Raw genomic sequence first — 17,394 nt, 5'->3', positions numbered from 1 at the left:
ACTCTTAATCAGAGATTTTCACCAGGAGCACCTGTAGATCCGTGCCTGCGCTCTAGACACCCTTGTGCCCTGATACTGTGGGAATATAGGGAGGGGCAGACTCACTGCCACTCTAGTTCCTTCTCAACCGCCTGCAGCTTCAGACAGAGCATCACGGTATCCGTTAGCCAGCTATGTGCCTGGCTATACCTCACTTTATTTAGCTTTTCTCTTAGTCTTTAGTTACTTTTTCTTTATTTGTTCTGTTATTTAGCAGAGTTTGTGCTTTGAGCGGCGTTTTCCGCCTCTGTCCTTGTTTGCCCATCTTGGACTTTGTATTTTTTTCCTCAAGTTCGGGTTCTGCCTAAGACCCCAAGCCTCAAACCCTACCAGCAACAGACATTCAACAGAGAGACTCACATCCCCTCCAAATATAAGATCTGCTTAGGATTTAAAAGCAGATCTAAAAAATGGAGGAAGGTCAGAGTTAAATTCCTGCCTATGGAGCACTCTCTGAGATCACAGGGTCCAAATCACCCAGATTTACTAAGAAAGTTGGCTCTTCTACAGCAACCTCTTAGTCAGCAACAGCCTTGAAATGCCCATTTTGACCCATTGGTTAAGGGTCACTAAACTTTGTACCCCAGATCCTATGTTGTACCTATCCCCTCCACCCCCATCTTTATGAGGATCCTCTCTCCCATTTCTTAACTTCCTGGGAGCTCATCACCTCAGAGAGATGGTGTCAAGCAGTCTGGAGAGGCTCACAAACATGGGAACCAAGCTCTGGGCAGACTGTCAAGAAGAAGGCACAAACCCCAGATAGTTTGGGTGTTCTGTCATTAGATTTCATCAACCAAGTACCAAGTGTGAACTCCACAAACACTATAAAAGCCTTACCAGGCAGTCACAGACAGTTCCCTTGGGCACTCCAGTTCCCTCCAGGCACACCTAGACAGGCTTACCTTTGTGATAAATGGTCCCTTATACCAAAAATTACAACAATATTCAGGTTACGCAAAGTCCCAAAGGACCAGTCACTCACCCCAGGCCAATTGCACCCCTGATCTCTCACCAAACACAGACCTTGTAGACAGTCTTGTAATAAACTAACTAATTAACCAAGAAAAGAAATAAGGGCTATTTACAAGGTTAAAGCAGGTAAACATATACATATAAATGAGTTAGTCTTAGGGTTCAAAAGGTGATAGTAGCTGCTATATATGCAAGCTCTGTATGTCCTTTAGGGATAACCCAAACTAAGCAGCTTGGGAATCCCTTGCTTATGCTTAGAAATATTGCCTTCTCCAAATCCCAAGCAGCATAGTGATGATAATTTCTCTTTAATGGGGATTTTTATTCCCTTCCCCCAGCATTCAAGCTCTGATGGGTCAAGGGCTTGTGTATATACCCTCTTCATGGGCATAGGGGAAGCAAACAATAAAGTCTTTTGTCCACTGATGTTCCACAATGGCTTGTCTGGTGCCTATAGGCCGTCTTTTGTTGGGGAGGAGATGACTTCTCTTGTGGTAAATTAGTATTTCACACTTGGTAATGCTTGTCTCCTGACTGTGGGGTTTTCAGTCTCAGGGCATGGCTACACTTGCAGATGTAGAGCGCTGGGAGTTAAACCAGCCTTTGGAGACCGCAGCAGGGAAAACGGTGCCATGTGTTTACACTGTCAGCTGCAAGCACAGTGGTGTGGCTACATTAGCAGCTCTTGCAACTTCACAAAGAGCAATGCATTGTGGTAACTATCCCAGTGTGCAAGTGGCTGCAACTTGCTTTTCAAATTGGGGGGAAGGGGGGAGTGTGATGGGGAGTGTGTTGTGTGTATGTGGAGGAGAGCGAGTGGGTTTTTGAGGGGCTCAGAGCATGTCAGCATGCTGTCTTGAAAGTTCAAACAGCAGCAGACTCCCCCTTCACCCCCACACACCCACACTCATAACAGCAGCATTCCACACTAATGGCTTGCTTTGTCCCGGAGCAGATAAGCATGCCAGCTGTCAGAAACAAAGCTTTGAAAGGGCATATCCACATTTCTGTAGCCAATTGCAAAACAATGACAAGAGTGGCCACTTGAATTCAGGGGATTATGGGACGTTTCCAGAGGCCAGTCACAGCACAGTAATGCAACACCTCATTCACACTGATGCCGCGGCACAGCAAGCTTTATGCTTCTCATGGAGGTGGATTACCAGGAGCGCTCCAGCTGCAAGTCCGGGCCCTCTACGTGCCTTGCCAGTGTGGACACATTGGAAGTTAGGGCACCCGGGGCTGCTTTAATGCGCTGTAACTTGCAAGTGTAGCCAAGCCCTTAGCAAACATTTTTATAGTTGCAGAGCAAACACTTAAATATTACCTTGTAACATGAAATACAGGTAATATAAGTAAGATTAATACATTTAGCATCCTACAAGCATTTCATGAAGTCTAAACACTAACCACATTCTTATAACTCTAATATCTATTTTAACGCTGCTAACACACAGGTGAGCCAGATTGGTTTCCAGCTATCCATCTGTCAGTATTCCAGGGCCTAGGGACCTTGGCGTGAGCTGGCAGCTGGTCTGCCAGTGTCACAAACGGATCCTAGGAGTGATTTCTACAGGCTTTTCCATCCAGTTCAGCTCCCGACCACCCCCCATGCCTCCTCCCTCCCTCTTCAAGAACGCATTTTACAAAGACCTCTTAAGGCAGAAGGTATAATCCCTGCTAGCTCTTGGGATAATCGAATCTGTTCCACCAGACTTGGTTGGGAAAAGTTTTTCTTCCTGGTACTTTCTCATTCCCCCCCGCCACCCCCCAAAAAAGTGTAGGGTAATTCTGGACATGAGGATTTTAAACACTTTTGCCCACTCCCAACAGTTCAGAATGGTAACCATAGCAACGATAATTCCCTCCCTAGGTCTGGGAGATTGGTCTGTTTCCCTTGACCTTCAGGATGCTTATTGTCATGTTAGGAGTACTTGTGGCACCTTAGAGACTAACGAATTTGGTGCCACAAGTCCTTTTCTTTTTGCGAATACAGACTAACCCGGCTGCTACTCTGAAACCTATCTTCATGTTGTCATTCATCCCTGAAACAATCCCTGCATGTTGTGGTAGACTGGGATCATTGCCAGTATTGTGTCTTATCCTCAGGCCTTTCCATTGCCCAAAGGGTTCTTACCAAAGTTCTGTCAGCCACAGCAGCTTATCTTCACCAGATGGGCATAATCATCTTCCTCTACCTGGAAGATGAGCCTCTGAAAGGTTGTTTACTTATTGAAGCACAGACAGCAATCAGCAAGGCCCTTTCTCTGTTTCACTCTCTGGGCTTCTGCCTCAATGTGGAAAAGCCTATTCTAACACCCACACAATGTATAGATTTCATCAGGGCCACACTGGACTCTGTCTACCAGAGTGTACTTCCTCAAGGACAGATTCGCCACAATGTCCAACCTTGTTTTCACAACTCAACAGTGTTCACAAACCACTGTCTTCAAGCATGGTTGAAAACCATCTACAGCCCCAACAATCACAGTCTATCCAAGCAGGTGTCCGTTGCTCAGAAAGTCCTCACTTCACTAAATTGGTGGAAGAACCCACAAAATGGGTTTGTGGGAGTTCCCTTTCCCTTCCTCCCACAAGGATTATCATCACAGATGCTCTCTGATAGATTGGAGCACGCAGTTCCAGAAACTGACAGCACAGGGCAAATGGACCCCTCAGGAGGTGAGCCTCCATGTCAACATACTGAAGCTCAGAGCAGTTTGTTATGCTCACTAATAGTTCTCACCACACATCAAGGGCCACCCAATCAGAATAATGCTGGACAACAGAGCAGCAATACAACGCATCTCTCTGGGGACCACTCTGGACTTCCCCCAGCTAGACATGTCACATCCTCACCATCATGAGTCCACCCAGTGAGCTGCCTGCTCACCTACCACGATTCATCCCATCCCAGCTACCAAAGCCTTCCTGTGCAAGCCTTCCTGCCACCCCACCAAAATCATCCCCCTGCACTGGCCCCTCCCCGTCTCTCCCACCCTCTAAAGTTGTTCCAAGTTTTTCACTTTGAAAATCTGTTCTACCTATTCATATTTAATCTTGACATAATTCAGATTTAATCTCTACAAAGGACCTAGACCTTGAAGGGTACGACCAGCCTTCACCACCCACTGAAAGCAAGGGAGATAAGTCTTCTCCATTCTTCACAGGATTGAGTCCAGTCCTGCACCACTCAGGTCAACAGGAATGTTGTCAACAGGAGCAGCATGAAGCCCTCAGAACCCATATAGTTATCAGTTACCACAGAAAGCAATGCTTATAACGCTGAACAAATAGCTGTTGCCCAGCAGCAGAAACAGTTTTTCCCATAGTAATTTTGCTTTCCTGTTGTTTACTCATCCATTTCTCCTCTCAAAAACACCTGAGGAAGGCAGGAATCCAGAGCATTTGAGTTTCAGACAGAAAAGATTATGGTCAAAAGTAACAACAGCTCTGTCTTGAAGTTTAAGATGGTAGTAAGTTCTTGGTAAGTCATGTGCCAGAGCTGCAATGCTAATCCATAATAAATAGACAAAGATTTTCAATTAATGTAATGTAGAAGGAGGAGCTTCATATAACCTTAGGCTTTGGCCACATCTGACTTGTTGTTGTGATCCCTTTTTCCCATTGAGTGTCTGTGTCTGAATCTCCTGATTTGTCCCCATGACTCCCAGAAGTCAAAAAGAGAAACAAAAACAATTCAGCACTGGAGAAAATAATGCAAACATTCGAAACACAATTGAAAGTTCCATTTCATGTTTAGCAAAACAGTTTAGATGCAGTTGAGAATGAAGGGGTATGGCAGTGTTTTATCTGGCTCAAACTACTGTGTAAATGTAATGTAAAATGTTATTTTGTATCTAGGCTAAAAAATCAATTTATTCCCACTTGAGTACACTGGCAGATTTTGCAATAGAGATGTTTGACGTTCTTGATGAAATCAACTATCAGTCTTACAACGACTTTGTCCTCCGAGTTGGTAAGTTATGTTTCTAGAGTTAGCCTATAAAATGTAGCATTGCTGTTGGCTGCCTTCCCCATTTTATCTGAAGAGGTTCAGTAGTAGAGAATTGCCTATATCTTTGAATGAAAATTGCTCATATTCATGCTCTTGAGTGAAACTTGGAGCCGGAAGAGTCTAGATCGATGGCCATTTTATCATCAGCATGTTTGCACAAGTGCCATTAATTTAAGGGGAGTTACACATGCAGAAGGTGAGAATGAAGGCATCAAGATTAATGGTGCTAGTCCTTATGTTCAGGACCAATTCCAGTTTGGTTAGTTATGTGATGCTTAGCTAAAATTCTTTTAGAGTTTCAATTGCATATGGTTCGCTTTCATTCCCTGTCATACTCTGTTCTCTAATATTGCTGTGCATTGTTAAACTTCTGCAGCATTCCACTCCAGAGCTGGCAGTACTTCACTGGTGTGTGTACGTTTTGTGTGCAGATATAGATTGTACAATGCTTTGGAATCTTTGAGACCTTTCTTATGTTATCAAAAGGTTTCTTGCATTTAGCTCATTTCCTCTCCTAGTTGCTGCAGCTTCTGCTTCCTCCAACAAATCAACCCCCCTGCTCCCTCCTTTAGCCCTCTTGTGCCACACACACATGCTCTCCTCCACGTGAAGGATTGCACTGTGATCCTCATCCCTGAAAGCCAGTTCCCTTCTGCAGCCTTTGTTGCTTCAGTGCCATCTCTCCTTCCAGCCCTTCCCCAACGGTAACTCCAAGGCTGTTCTCATCTCAGTGAAATCCTCTAATTTGACATGCTTCCCCCACCCTCATCCCCTTTTGTTTCCCATTGGTTGAGTTGTGCGCTCAAACTGGAGCGGATCAGTTGTGGGCTCAAAGTGGAGCAGATAAACTAGCAGCCAAGTGGTGAAAGTGGTCATAGACCATGATATCAATAGTGAGGAGAGGCGAGTCATGCTACAGTCCTGAACTCCCCCATCATCCAGCAACTGGAAGCTTTCCTCCACCACTGGTACAATGCCTTCCTCCAAAGTGTCCTTAGAAGACCACAGTGTGGCTGGCCATGCACAAGTGTGCAAGGGGCAGGCAGAGCACCAGGATCCTTCTCCCCACTTAACTTGTGCAACTTCTCATGGGGAAGCCACAATTCTCGTCTTGGCACAGGGGCTAAGACCATTAGAACCAGCAACTGTGCAAGGGGGGTAGGGTCATGCTGGTCCTCAATTCCACACTAACTGGTGAAATCAGCATATGGCCTGGGAGCTAATATTGTGCCTCCAAAAAGGAAATGTATGTGCCAGTTCTGAGTGCTTCTCCCCGATAGTGCTCCCAGAGAAGCCTGTGTGTCTCTGCATGCAGAATATATCCCTAGTCTGGTGCTGGTATCAGAATTTCTCATGTGACCTGCTTTCCCTTGCCCCAACTCCTGATGTTTCCCAGCCCAATGGCAGTGCAGGGTCGGTGCACTCCCGCTTAGGAGGCTGTCTCTTAAAAAGCACAACAGAGCCCATAAGAAGTAATCAAGGGTCAATAACCTCTTGCCATGACCTGTAGAGCCTTCCTCTGTGCTACTAAACAGCTGGACACATTTTATGCCGGAAGTGACTCTTCCTCTCCTCCTCCTCCTCCCTGCCGGAAGATTGAAATTGAGAATTTCCCTCATGAGCTTAGAACAGTTTTTTTTTAAATTTGAGTAAAATTAATGTTACATTTCAGGTGTGCTCTGTGTGCCTGTATAGGTCAATTTCTAACACTCTTCAGGATCCTGGGTGTTGAAAAGCTCTAATATAAGAGGATGCTATTGTGTACTATGACAGGTAAAAACACTGAAGTCATTTATGGCGAAACAGCTGGAAAGAGCAACTGTTTCTCTTAGATCTATGTCACAGCACTTGAAGCAGCAACAACGAAATAAAAACCATTGTTTTGATTTTAGGTATTAATGTTGGTCCTGTAGTGGCAGGAGTTATTGGGGCCAGAAGACCACAATATGATATCTGGGGCAACACTGTGAATGTTGCCAGCAGAATGGATAGTACTGGAGTGCAGGGTAAAATTCAGGTGAGTACATTCCAATCACTCTTTATCAGTTTGAAGTTCCTGTTTATTAACAATCCTATGATTACATTTTCAAAGCTGCTTAGAAAGCTCAGCCTCATCTCTTCACATTTCTTATGAAGGCAGTAACATCTCCAAGGTGATTCAGGTGCCTGCTGTGTAGTTATTCTTCTGTTATCTGTTCCACTGCTTTGAAGTGGTGAAATCAAAGGATCAACAAACCACAAAGAGATGTTTCACCTTCAAATTCCTGCCGTACTGCACTCCATTGGATTATAGGCCTGAATCTGCAGTCTTTACACAGGCCAGTCATCCCCAAACTTCCACTTCACTCTGGGAATTTTGCCTGAGTAAGGACTACAGGATAAGGACCTATATCAGATTACATTCAGTCACATCTTGTATAGATTGTATAATCTTTCTGGATGAAAGGCGCCACACTCTTGTAAAATATTATTAATCTTTGAGATTGTCCTGAAACAAAGCTCCAGCTCCCAGCATGGACTGAACTTTGGGAAAGCCTGTATCTGAACTTCACATTTGGTCAAAATCTCTGTTGCTGTAAACTAGCTTCAATGAAGCAATACTAGCTTACACCACCAGAGAATTAGGCCCTATGTTTCTAATGAATAGAACCAAACTCCAGATCTGAACGCCTCAGAACTCTGGAGTCCTTCAGTTCTAGATCGGAAATTTTCTCCTTAGGGCCAATCTCATTATTAGTTATTATAATTGTTGCCAGCAAAGCACATACCAGGGAAAACCAAAACCAATAGTTATTCATTCATTCCATGGGGCATCTTTCATCCCAGTTAAAGAAAGTGCCGTAGAGAAGTATAATTCTGCTTTCTTACTCTAGGATTAACCCTAGTTAATTGATAGGAATGGTAAAATATAATACTGGCTCTTCTTACCCACAGGTGACAGAAGAAGTTCAGCGGATATTAAAGAGGTGCAGTTACGAGTTTGTGTGCCGAGGTAAAGTCAGTGTAAAGGGAAAAGGCGAAATGTTGACCTATTTTCTTGAAGGAAAGGCCAATGGAAATAATTCACAACCACGGTCTTTAAACTTAGAGCGGAAAATGTACTCCAACGGGAGAACAAACATTCAAACCAAACTGGGCACCAGTTGTCCATCAGTGTCCTCAGTCGCCAGCTTTACTGTAAAAGCTGGGCTTGGAGCACTTCAAGCATCAACAACCCACACAAATCAAACATTACATTACCTTCCTTCTGTGCCAGCTGTGAAAGAAATATAGAGCAGAGAAAATTTGGTTACGGCATTTGCAGTGAACTCAGAGAGCAGAGGTTGTCTGAATTTTCACCAGGAGGTCAAGGATCATAGGCCATGGCATCAACCAAGGATCACTACAATCCAACCAAAGAGAACTTGGGAACTGCATAAACGAACTCTTGGAATGGAACAAATAAGGGCTAGCAATTCTGTTAGGAAAAGTCTAAACCCAATTTTTTGGAAATATGGAATATTTTCTTGGCATTTTTAAAGGATAAATGCTATAATTGAAAAAAGTGTACACATGACACTGTATTTGTGTGTGTATATATATATATATTTTAAATCTATATATGCACATATACAAACACTCCTATATAGAGATAGATAAGAGAGATTTATTTATGTACACATCCACCTTCAATGGCATAAGGGATAGATTTCTTTTACCACCATATCCAGTATTGTTGGGTCTGAGATTAGTAAAGCTGCTATTAGGAAAGGAGGGTGAGATGACTGAAAATTATTTGGGGCTATAGCAAGAGTTATGGAAACCTTGTTCCACTGCTTGAAATAAGGAAACAAGAATTCGTCAGCGATTGGTAAATGAAGGTTGAATTAAAGCCAACTGCCAAACTGAGGTATCTTTTAAAATTTTATTTGCATGTTCAGTAGCTTTGAATGCTTTCCAGTTACAATTACAACACAATGCTATGAGCTAGACAAGAGACAGGGCTTAGGAATTTGATCAGATACTAATAAATGTTCTTTCCATTGACAAAGAAGGTTGCTAAAATACTGTCTTTCTGTAGGACATTTTGGCTTGGTATGAGACAGAGGTGCCATCCTGCAAGCACAGCAATATGCTTATGAAATATAGAACAGTCTTTCCTGTTTTATGCACATTGCCAATTGTATTGAAGGTAGAGAACAGTGGGACACTCTCTTTTTGCAGTAGCAGACTTTCACTGAAAGCACAGATTTTCTTGCTCAGTGAAGATTTAGGCCTGTTTGAACCATTCAAAGGGCTGACCAGTATCAGTTACAAATGTGCTGTTGGTATTGTTATATTTGTACATTTGCCAACATTTTTTTAATTTGATGCACTGTTTTATTATATATCCTGATTCAACACCAGGCTTCTTGTTCTTAGTTACACGATTACAGAAAGTATATACCTATTTTTGAAGATAGGACTCTGAAAGGCAAGCACATCAAACTTTCTCCAAATGATGATCACGTTGGTAAACTTCCCCAGAGTTTGAGGGCTGCTCTTAATTTGCATAAAAGGGAACATTTTTCAGCTGCTCTCATGATCTCATGGATGTCATGGATAAGTTTGTCTATCATCTTATACCACACCCATTACTGTGGTATCCGAACACCTATATTAAGCCTTAAGGCATACACCCAGTCAAGTTCTATAGGCCACTTCTTTTGTAAACTGCCCATCCATATGCCAGTGTGCTTGCAATGATCATTGCATTCACCCAAGAGTTCTGAAGGAACTCAAATATGAAATTGCAGAGCTACTAACTGTTGTATGTAACCCATCACTGAAATCACTCTGTACCAGATGATTGGAAAGTAGCTAATCTAATGCCAATTTTTAAAGAGGACTCGAGAGGAGATTCTGGCAATTACAGGCCAGTGAGCCTAACTTCAGTACCAGGCAAATTGGTAGAAACTGTAGTAAAGAACAAAAACACATAGAAAAACACAATTTGTTGGGGAATAGTCAACATGGCTTTTGTAAAGGGAAATCATGCCTCACCAATCTATTAGAATTTATTGAGTCAATAAGCATGTGGATAAGAGTGATCCAGTCAATATTGTGTATGTGGATTTTCAGAAAGCCTTTGACAAGGTCCCTCACCATAGGCTCTTAAGGAAACTAAGTAACCATGGGATAAGAGGGAAGGTCCTCTCATGGACCAGTAACAGTTTGCAAGATAGGAAACAAAGGGTAGGAATAAATAGTGAGTTTTCACAATGGAGTGAGATGAACAGCGGGGTCCCCCAGCCATCTGTACTAGGACCTGTGCTGTTCAACATGTTCATTAATGATCTGGAAAAGGGGGTGAATAATGAAGTGTCACAGTTTGCAGATGACACAAAATTATTCAAGATAGTTAAGTCCAAAGCAGACTGAGGAGTTACAAAGGGATCTCCCAAAGCTGGGTGACTGAGCAACAAAATGCCAGATTAAATTTAGGGTTGCTAAATGCAAAATAATGCACCTTGGGAAAAATAATCCCAGCTGTACATATATAATGATGGATTCTAAATTAGCTGTTACCACTCAAGAAAGATCTCGGAGTTGCTTTGGATAGTTCTCTGAAAACTCCTGCTCAGTGTGCAGCAGCAGTCAAAAAGGCTAACTATATCCTAGGAACTATTAGGAAGGAGTTAAAAAATAACACAGAAAATATCATAATGTCATTATATAAAACCATAGTATGCCCACACCTTGAATATTGTGTCCAGTTCTAGTCACCCCATCTCAAAAAGGATATAGTGGAACTGGAAAAGGTTTCAGAGAAGGGCAACAAAGATTAACGGCTTCCATATGAGAAAAAACTAAAAAGATTGGGGCTGTTCATCTTAGAAGAGAAATGACTAAGTGGGGATATGATAGAAGTCTATAAAATCATGAATGTTGCGGAAAAAAACAAACACCAGGAGTCACCTGATAAAATTAGTAGGCAGCAGGTTTAATGCAAAGAAAAGGAAGTAGTTTTTCCACACATTGCACAACTAATCTGTGGAACTCATTGCCCTGGGATGTTATGATGTCCAAAAGCATAACTGGGTGAAAAAAGTAACGGGGTAACTTCAGGGAGGATAGGTCTATCGATGGCCATTAGCCTGGATGGTCCAGGAACGCCAACCCTAAATCTCTGACTGCCAGAAGCTGGCAATGGACGATGGGTGGATCACTCCACAATTTCCCTTTCTGTATACTCCCCCTTAACCTCTGCCATGGACCACTCTTGGAGACAGGATATTGGGCCTGCCCACTATAGCTCTTTTGTTCTTATTTGAAAGGGTTTTTTAATGGGGTCTCTTTATGGACAAATGTTGTCCCAACAGTTGCAGAGCGTGGGAGTAAACATGATGAAGTTTGTTTTCAGCTCTCCAGGTAGCCAAATCAATGCTATATTGTGTATCATGGATTTATAGACGTTATTTTATTCAGTTCTGTAGCGATTTTCAGTGTGTCAGTACAAAGATTGAAAGGCTAGATTTGCGGTTAAAGCACTGAACTAGATTGATCTGATTCAATTCCAGGCTCTGCCACAGATTTCCTGTGTGACCTTGGTCTAGTCACTTCATCTCTGTGTATTTCCGTCTTGAGATTGGGGATAATAATAGCTCCCTGCCTCACAAAGGTGTTGCTGGGAATAAAATCACTAATTCAAATACTATGGTGATGAGGGCCCTCTAGGTAAACAGATCACACACATTAGCAAGAACAAAAAATTGCATAATTTAAATTGAAGCAAACTGTATTAATGCAACATTGAGATTGTATTGTTGAAATAAAAAGTTGTCAGGAAATTCAAAGGATGAGGTTCCAAGAGCTATGAGAACCTGGTCACTTTACATATCCTGTATGTTTTATAATATGTATTTTATGAAGTAAAGCAACCTATGTTAAGCTAGACATTTAACCAAAATGGAAAATTCTGTGTAGGTGCAATACCATCGGTTAACTTATGCACTTACTGACTCTGTGAGTTAAACCGTAGAGTGTAGGGTCATTCATTCCTGCTACAGTTATAGTTATGTCAAATTAAAACCATTTTTTTTGCATTTACAATTACTATTAGTAGTAAAATTACTGTAGCGCCAGGCGCCCCAGTCACAGACCAGGACTCTGTTGCGCTTGGTGCTGTACAAATAGAACAATAAGCCAGTCCCTGGCCCCAAGATCTTACAATCTAAATAATTGTCTAGGATTTTTAAAAACAGGAAATATTAAGGGGATATTGCCTTGGCACCTAATGTCACTGAGGTGATAGAGTGAGGAAGAGCGAATTCCTCCCTTTGCTGTTGCTGTAGCTGGGGGCAATTCTGCAACGCTGGTTTAACAAGGCAGCAGTACCTCTGTTTACATTGTGATGGCTGCATCTTCCCAATGAAAAAAACAGATGGTTTAAAAATTAAAACAAAGTTACCTGTTTTGCAGCCATTACAGCACGCACTACTAGGTGCCCATTCTAATAATGTTAGAGTAAAAGTGTATTTTTGACTTTCTGCTCTCGTTTCCTATTTGTCTGACTTTCCCCATTTCATTTCTCTGTGTACATTTTTGTATCCTCTTTTAAATGACATATTTCTGTAGTCTCTCCACCCTTTTACATTCCCATGTATGCCTTTAGCAAGCTTTATGCAGGAAAGATAACAGAGGTAATAACTGTGCTCAGCCCACAAAAGCATATGATTCTTGACAAATTTGAGAAATGTCCTTGCGTTGCTTTGCGGCAACCGTCTGAAGATAATAATTGGCCTGATCCAAAGGCCCTGGAAGTAAATATAAAGCTTCCCACTGATTTCAGTGGGCTTTGGATCAGAGTGCATTTCACCTATATTAGATTTATTATTTTTTCAATTCATGTTTTGCACTGGATCTTGCTTTAGCCCCATTAAGGGGTCAGTGCTGCCATTTGATATATATATGTAGTTCCCATTTTAATTAAGGGAACTTACATGGACACATAATGGGCAGAATAGTGTCCTAAGTTTACATTTATTCTTGTGTAGTGTTGGCTTGAACACTTAACTGGGAGGAGGAGCCCAACAATAAACTGGTGCCAGTTTTGGCAAGATGTCTTTAATGTCTGTGAATTGCAAGCACAATATTTCACATCAGTTTGCATGTTTTCTCTTAAGATAATCGTAATAATTTTAAAGTCTTTCATTCTTTACATAAGCAGATAAGAATCAGAGGTCTTCAAACCTCCTTCTCTCTTGGGAACTAATTTCAAAATATTCCCATGTTACATTTGTGTTTAAATGTTGGGGTTTTTTTATACTACCATGATTACAAACTGGCATTCAGCTGAATTACTGGCTAGATATTTCCAAACATTTAACACATGGATTGATTAAAAAGCAATTTTACCCAACAGGTAAAGTGCATTGTTTCTCTGTAGATGTTCTTACCTGTGAGTATTGACATTCCATTACCACCACCTGAAACACAAGCACACTCTTGTAATACTTAGCTCTGCTCCCTTTAGATGAGATTTTGGGAGAGCCTGAACTTTCAGCTTATCAGGCCTGAACCTGCATTCTTTATGCACCCAAAAGTTCTAGGGAAATCAATGGATGTATGGGGTGTAGAAGAAGTTTAGTACTTGGCCCAGTGCGTGCCAGATTGTGCTTTTGGTTACACTAAGGTAACTCTCCAGTATCGCCATCAAAGTTGCTCCTTATTTACAAGAGTGTAACAGAGTGGATTACAGACTTAAATGTGTCTCATTTTTGCCTGTATTGTAACTATAAGGCAAAGAAAGTACTTGGGAAACATCTGTGTGTGTTTGTCCTGTTCCATTTCAAAACTGAGGAACTGAATCTATTAGTAAGCGGTCAATATGAATAATTTTAATTCATTTGATTATCTGCTTGTAGCACAAGTTAAGCATTTACTCTACCATCAGCAAGTCCAAATTCTGTACATGTTCTGTCCAGTCAGGAGGACTATTTAGCCATAATGTTCTTTCAAGTTACAGTTTTGTATTGCAGTGACAACCAACACTTTTTAATTTGTGATAAAACTGTATTATAATGCCTTATTTATTTGTAATCTTGTACAGTGTTAAACATTGGCCTTTCATGTATTATTCACTTAAGAGGTATTGTATGAAATTTTGTAAATAGTTTTAGCTATGACAGATTATTGCATGTACACTTGTATAAAAAAAACAAAAAGGCACACTTTTAACAAATGTTAATGATTTTTGTAACAGAGGTTTTACATGCGCATGAAGATTATAAATCCTTTGGAAATGGACATCCTTTTGTTTTTCCTTGCAATCTACTGCATGCCACACATGCCTGACTTCAGTAAAACAAAAGAAAACAGTAAGTTTTTCCTAAATATTTTTGACATATCACTTTTGACGGAGTTTAATCCATAAGTTGCATGTGCATTCTGCGAAGCAAATTCAAAATACAAACAGCAAAACAAAGAGAAACTGTAACCTAATAATCACGCCAACCTCAGTGTTGCTAAATCCATGTTATGGTATATGAAATGTGCTATCAACATCTATGCTATCTTTTAAAAAGTACCTTTTGGTCATTAGAAGCAATAAATTAAACACCATTTACTGTAAAATAAAAATGAATGGAAATATTAGTTTCTAACAGTGTAACAAGTCTGGCATTCAATAGGTACTGTTTGATTTAGGACAGGCATCAACGGAGAAAAAGCCGTTGTCAAATTCATCAGTGCAGTGAGCAGGCACAATTCATTTGAAGAGAAAGAAAGTAAATTTGGCCCATTGGTGTTACCCAGATTGTTTTTTAATGTAGTAATAAATACTACAGTCATTGTATCTGAGAAATACACTATACAAATACATCATTTTCATATAAATATATATGTGTGTCTGTAATAAACATTTCATTTTATGGCCTTATTTTTTGACTCATGTTGTTGCAGAATGAACCATAGTTCAAACTATAAGAGTGCTGCATATAATTGTGTTTAAAAAACAAATGTAAACTTGGCTTTTTTATGTTGGTTTTTCTGGCACCTCCTGTAGAAGGCCCCAGTCGTACTCCCACTGAAGTCAATGGCAAATCTCCCATTGGCTGCAATGGTGCAGTATCGGACCCTGAGCCAGATTCTGATGTCAAGTGCACTTGTATAACAGATCAGAATCTGTCCTTTTAACTGATTGTAGTTTATGCTTCAAAGCAATTTAATCCCATTTGTTGCAGGGAAGATGGGAAAGTTATTCCAAAGCCAGTCTCCTATTCAATCTCTCATGAAAACTTTAAATCCTTATAATGTTGTGTTGTAATATCTGTTACTATAGCTAATAGTATTTGACAAACTATTTACACGACTGCAATTCTGCTACATAATAATTCAATAATATATTTGAGACCACTAACCGCAGAACAGCATTGAGGCTGATGGAAGTGGAAAAAATGTATGCACTATGTACAGTATACATAACTTATGCTGTGGGTTAACATGGACTTCTTACATTTTGCAGACTTTTATCTAGTATTATTATAGGGCTTGAAATCCTTTCACATGACTGCCTGGTTAATTAACACTAGTGTTTCAATAAGTAACCTTGTCATCATAAATGCAGACATTGATCCATGTATCTAAATTGGCTTCATACATGAATCATTACATCCTATTGAATGACTGGCTTCATATGACAATTAAGGATTTTCTAAACCCATTGAATAGTATGTATAGATTAATTCATCTCAAATTCAGTACGTTTTTATTGTAAATGTGATATATTTGTTATGAGTAATGACAATCTGGACTCTTACACCTCTGCCTATCTCTTCCCCTACTCCCATCACCACCCTAACCCTCTTTGCTTTCATATATTGCTTTCTCCTCCTTTCCATCTAATTTTCTCCCTCTTTCTCGATTTTGCCCCCTTCCTTACCCAGTGTGTGTACTACACCTTACACACATTCTCCTGTCACAGCCATCCAACCTGCCCCATCACAGCCCATGTTGCTGGTAGTGTCATTTTAATTGGGAGCTCCCTGTTGGTCCTTATTTCCCTTTTTGAACTGCCAAACAGCACCTCGCATGCTGACTAGCCTAGAATGGGCCAGACTGCAGCAAGGGCAAGGACTGGGAGGGCAATTAAAAAGCACAAAGCAGGGGGTCCAAAATACTGAAGGGGATGAAAATCTATGGTAAGGAAAAGGAATAGTACTGGTCTGATCCTGCACCCTTTGAAGTTAGTGGTGAATTTCCCAGTTGATTTAGTGGTGCAGGGTTCAATGCTTAGGTCCTCGATTCAGCAAGGTATTCAAGCATGTGCCTAGTTTCAGTTGGATTTAGGCATGTGCTTAAAGTTAAGCAACTGCTTAAGCGCTTAGCTGAATCAGGGCCCAATTTGTGTTGTTTGTTTACATTTTCACAATAAAGTGTAAGATCTCTTAATAGGCTGGTTTTTTACCTGTATTCAGAATTTTAAACTAATTTGGAATGTTATTTTTCTTTTTTTTTTAAATGGCTGTTTTATAATCACAATATTTCAGAATGTGGCTTAGCACTGATTAATGTACATGGCCGATGTGCTGAAGCACTTGGCTTTGCTTGTGCCTTACCATATGGTTTAGGGGACTGGTTCTCCATTCCGATATTCCAGTTTTATCCGCTGTGCTTCCACTGAAATCAAAGAAGTCACACCATCTTAAAACTGGTGGAACAGAATGGAGAGTCAGGCCCCAGAGCTGTATCTGTAAAGAGCATTTTTACCTCTTCCTCCCCAATTTGATCTAGCACAAACACGTCTGCACCAGTGCCATCAGTGGTGGAATGGAAGTGCTTGTGTAGGCCACACACAGGAATGTTTACCACCATTATTATTGTTGTTTATCATTAAGGAGCCTGTTTTTAAAAAGTGTTCAGCTCCCGTTTAGAAAGCTAAATAAGGGCCAGATTCTCCTAAATCCTCAGCATCCAATCTATTTTGAGAATCTGGCTAGTTATTTTGGTGCCTAAATGGGGCAGCTGAGTGGGGTTTTTTTGTTTGTTTGTTTGTTTGTTTTAAATCTGGCCCTATATTGAACAGAACAGACATCTTGATAAAAATACCTATTTCCAATCTACAGTAGCACTCTCACATTTATTAGCTCCAATGTAACTGCATCTGTGCTAGACCAATGGTGTTAGAACTGCTAAAAATTCTCCTTGTAGACTAGGCCAAGGTGTGCATTAATTACTGCTATCACACATTCCATTGTGTCTTACTGCTAAAGTGCCTGGCACATGGCTTTTACCCCAGATGTGTTGATGCTGGGAGCAGTTATGACAAATTGGAATTAGCAAATTGAAGTCATTTTAGGCTATTGTAAAACTTGTATTATTCTCTAGACAACCTAGAGATTTTT

At 40.9% G+C, this 17,394-nt stretch overlaps 1 protein-coding gene across 2 annotated transcripts in view; it reads left to right on the top strand.

Annotated features, from left to right (window-relative positions):
* Window positions 1-17,394, top strand: part of ADCY1 (adenylate cyclase 1) — a 252,378-nt gene that overhangs the window by 218,886 nt on the left and 16,098 nt on the right. The window contains exons 18-21 of one of the 2 annotated variants that reach the window (XM_074945261.1): window positions 4,879-4,993; window positions 6,925-7,049; window positions 7,967-8,024; window positions 14,256-14,370. In XM_074945261.1, the coding sequence (XP_074801362.1) occupies window positions 4,879-4,993; window positions 6,925-7,049; window positions 7,967-8,024; window positions 14,256-14,347 (390 nt within the window). In that variant the 3' untranslated portion in view covers window positions 14,348-14,370. Of the gene's footprint in view, window positions 1-4,878; window positions 4,994-6,924; window positions 7,050-7,966; window positions 9,692-14,255; window positions 14,371-17,394 lie in introns of those variants that run through there. The other variant, XM_074945260.1, reaches the window with a different exon arrangement.

Source organism: Natator depressus, chromosome 2, assembly GCF_965152275.1.
Source record: "Natator depressus isolate rNatDep1 chromosome 2, rNatDep2.hap1, whole genome shotgun sequence".
NCBI lineage: Eukaryota > Metazoa > Chordata > Testudines > Cheloniidae > Natator > Natator depressus.
This window is presented reverse-complemented; position numbering and strand designations above follow the sequence as displayed.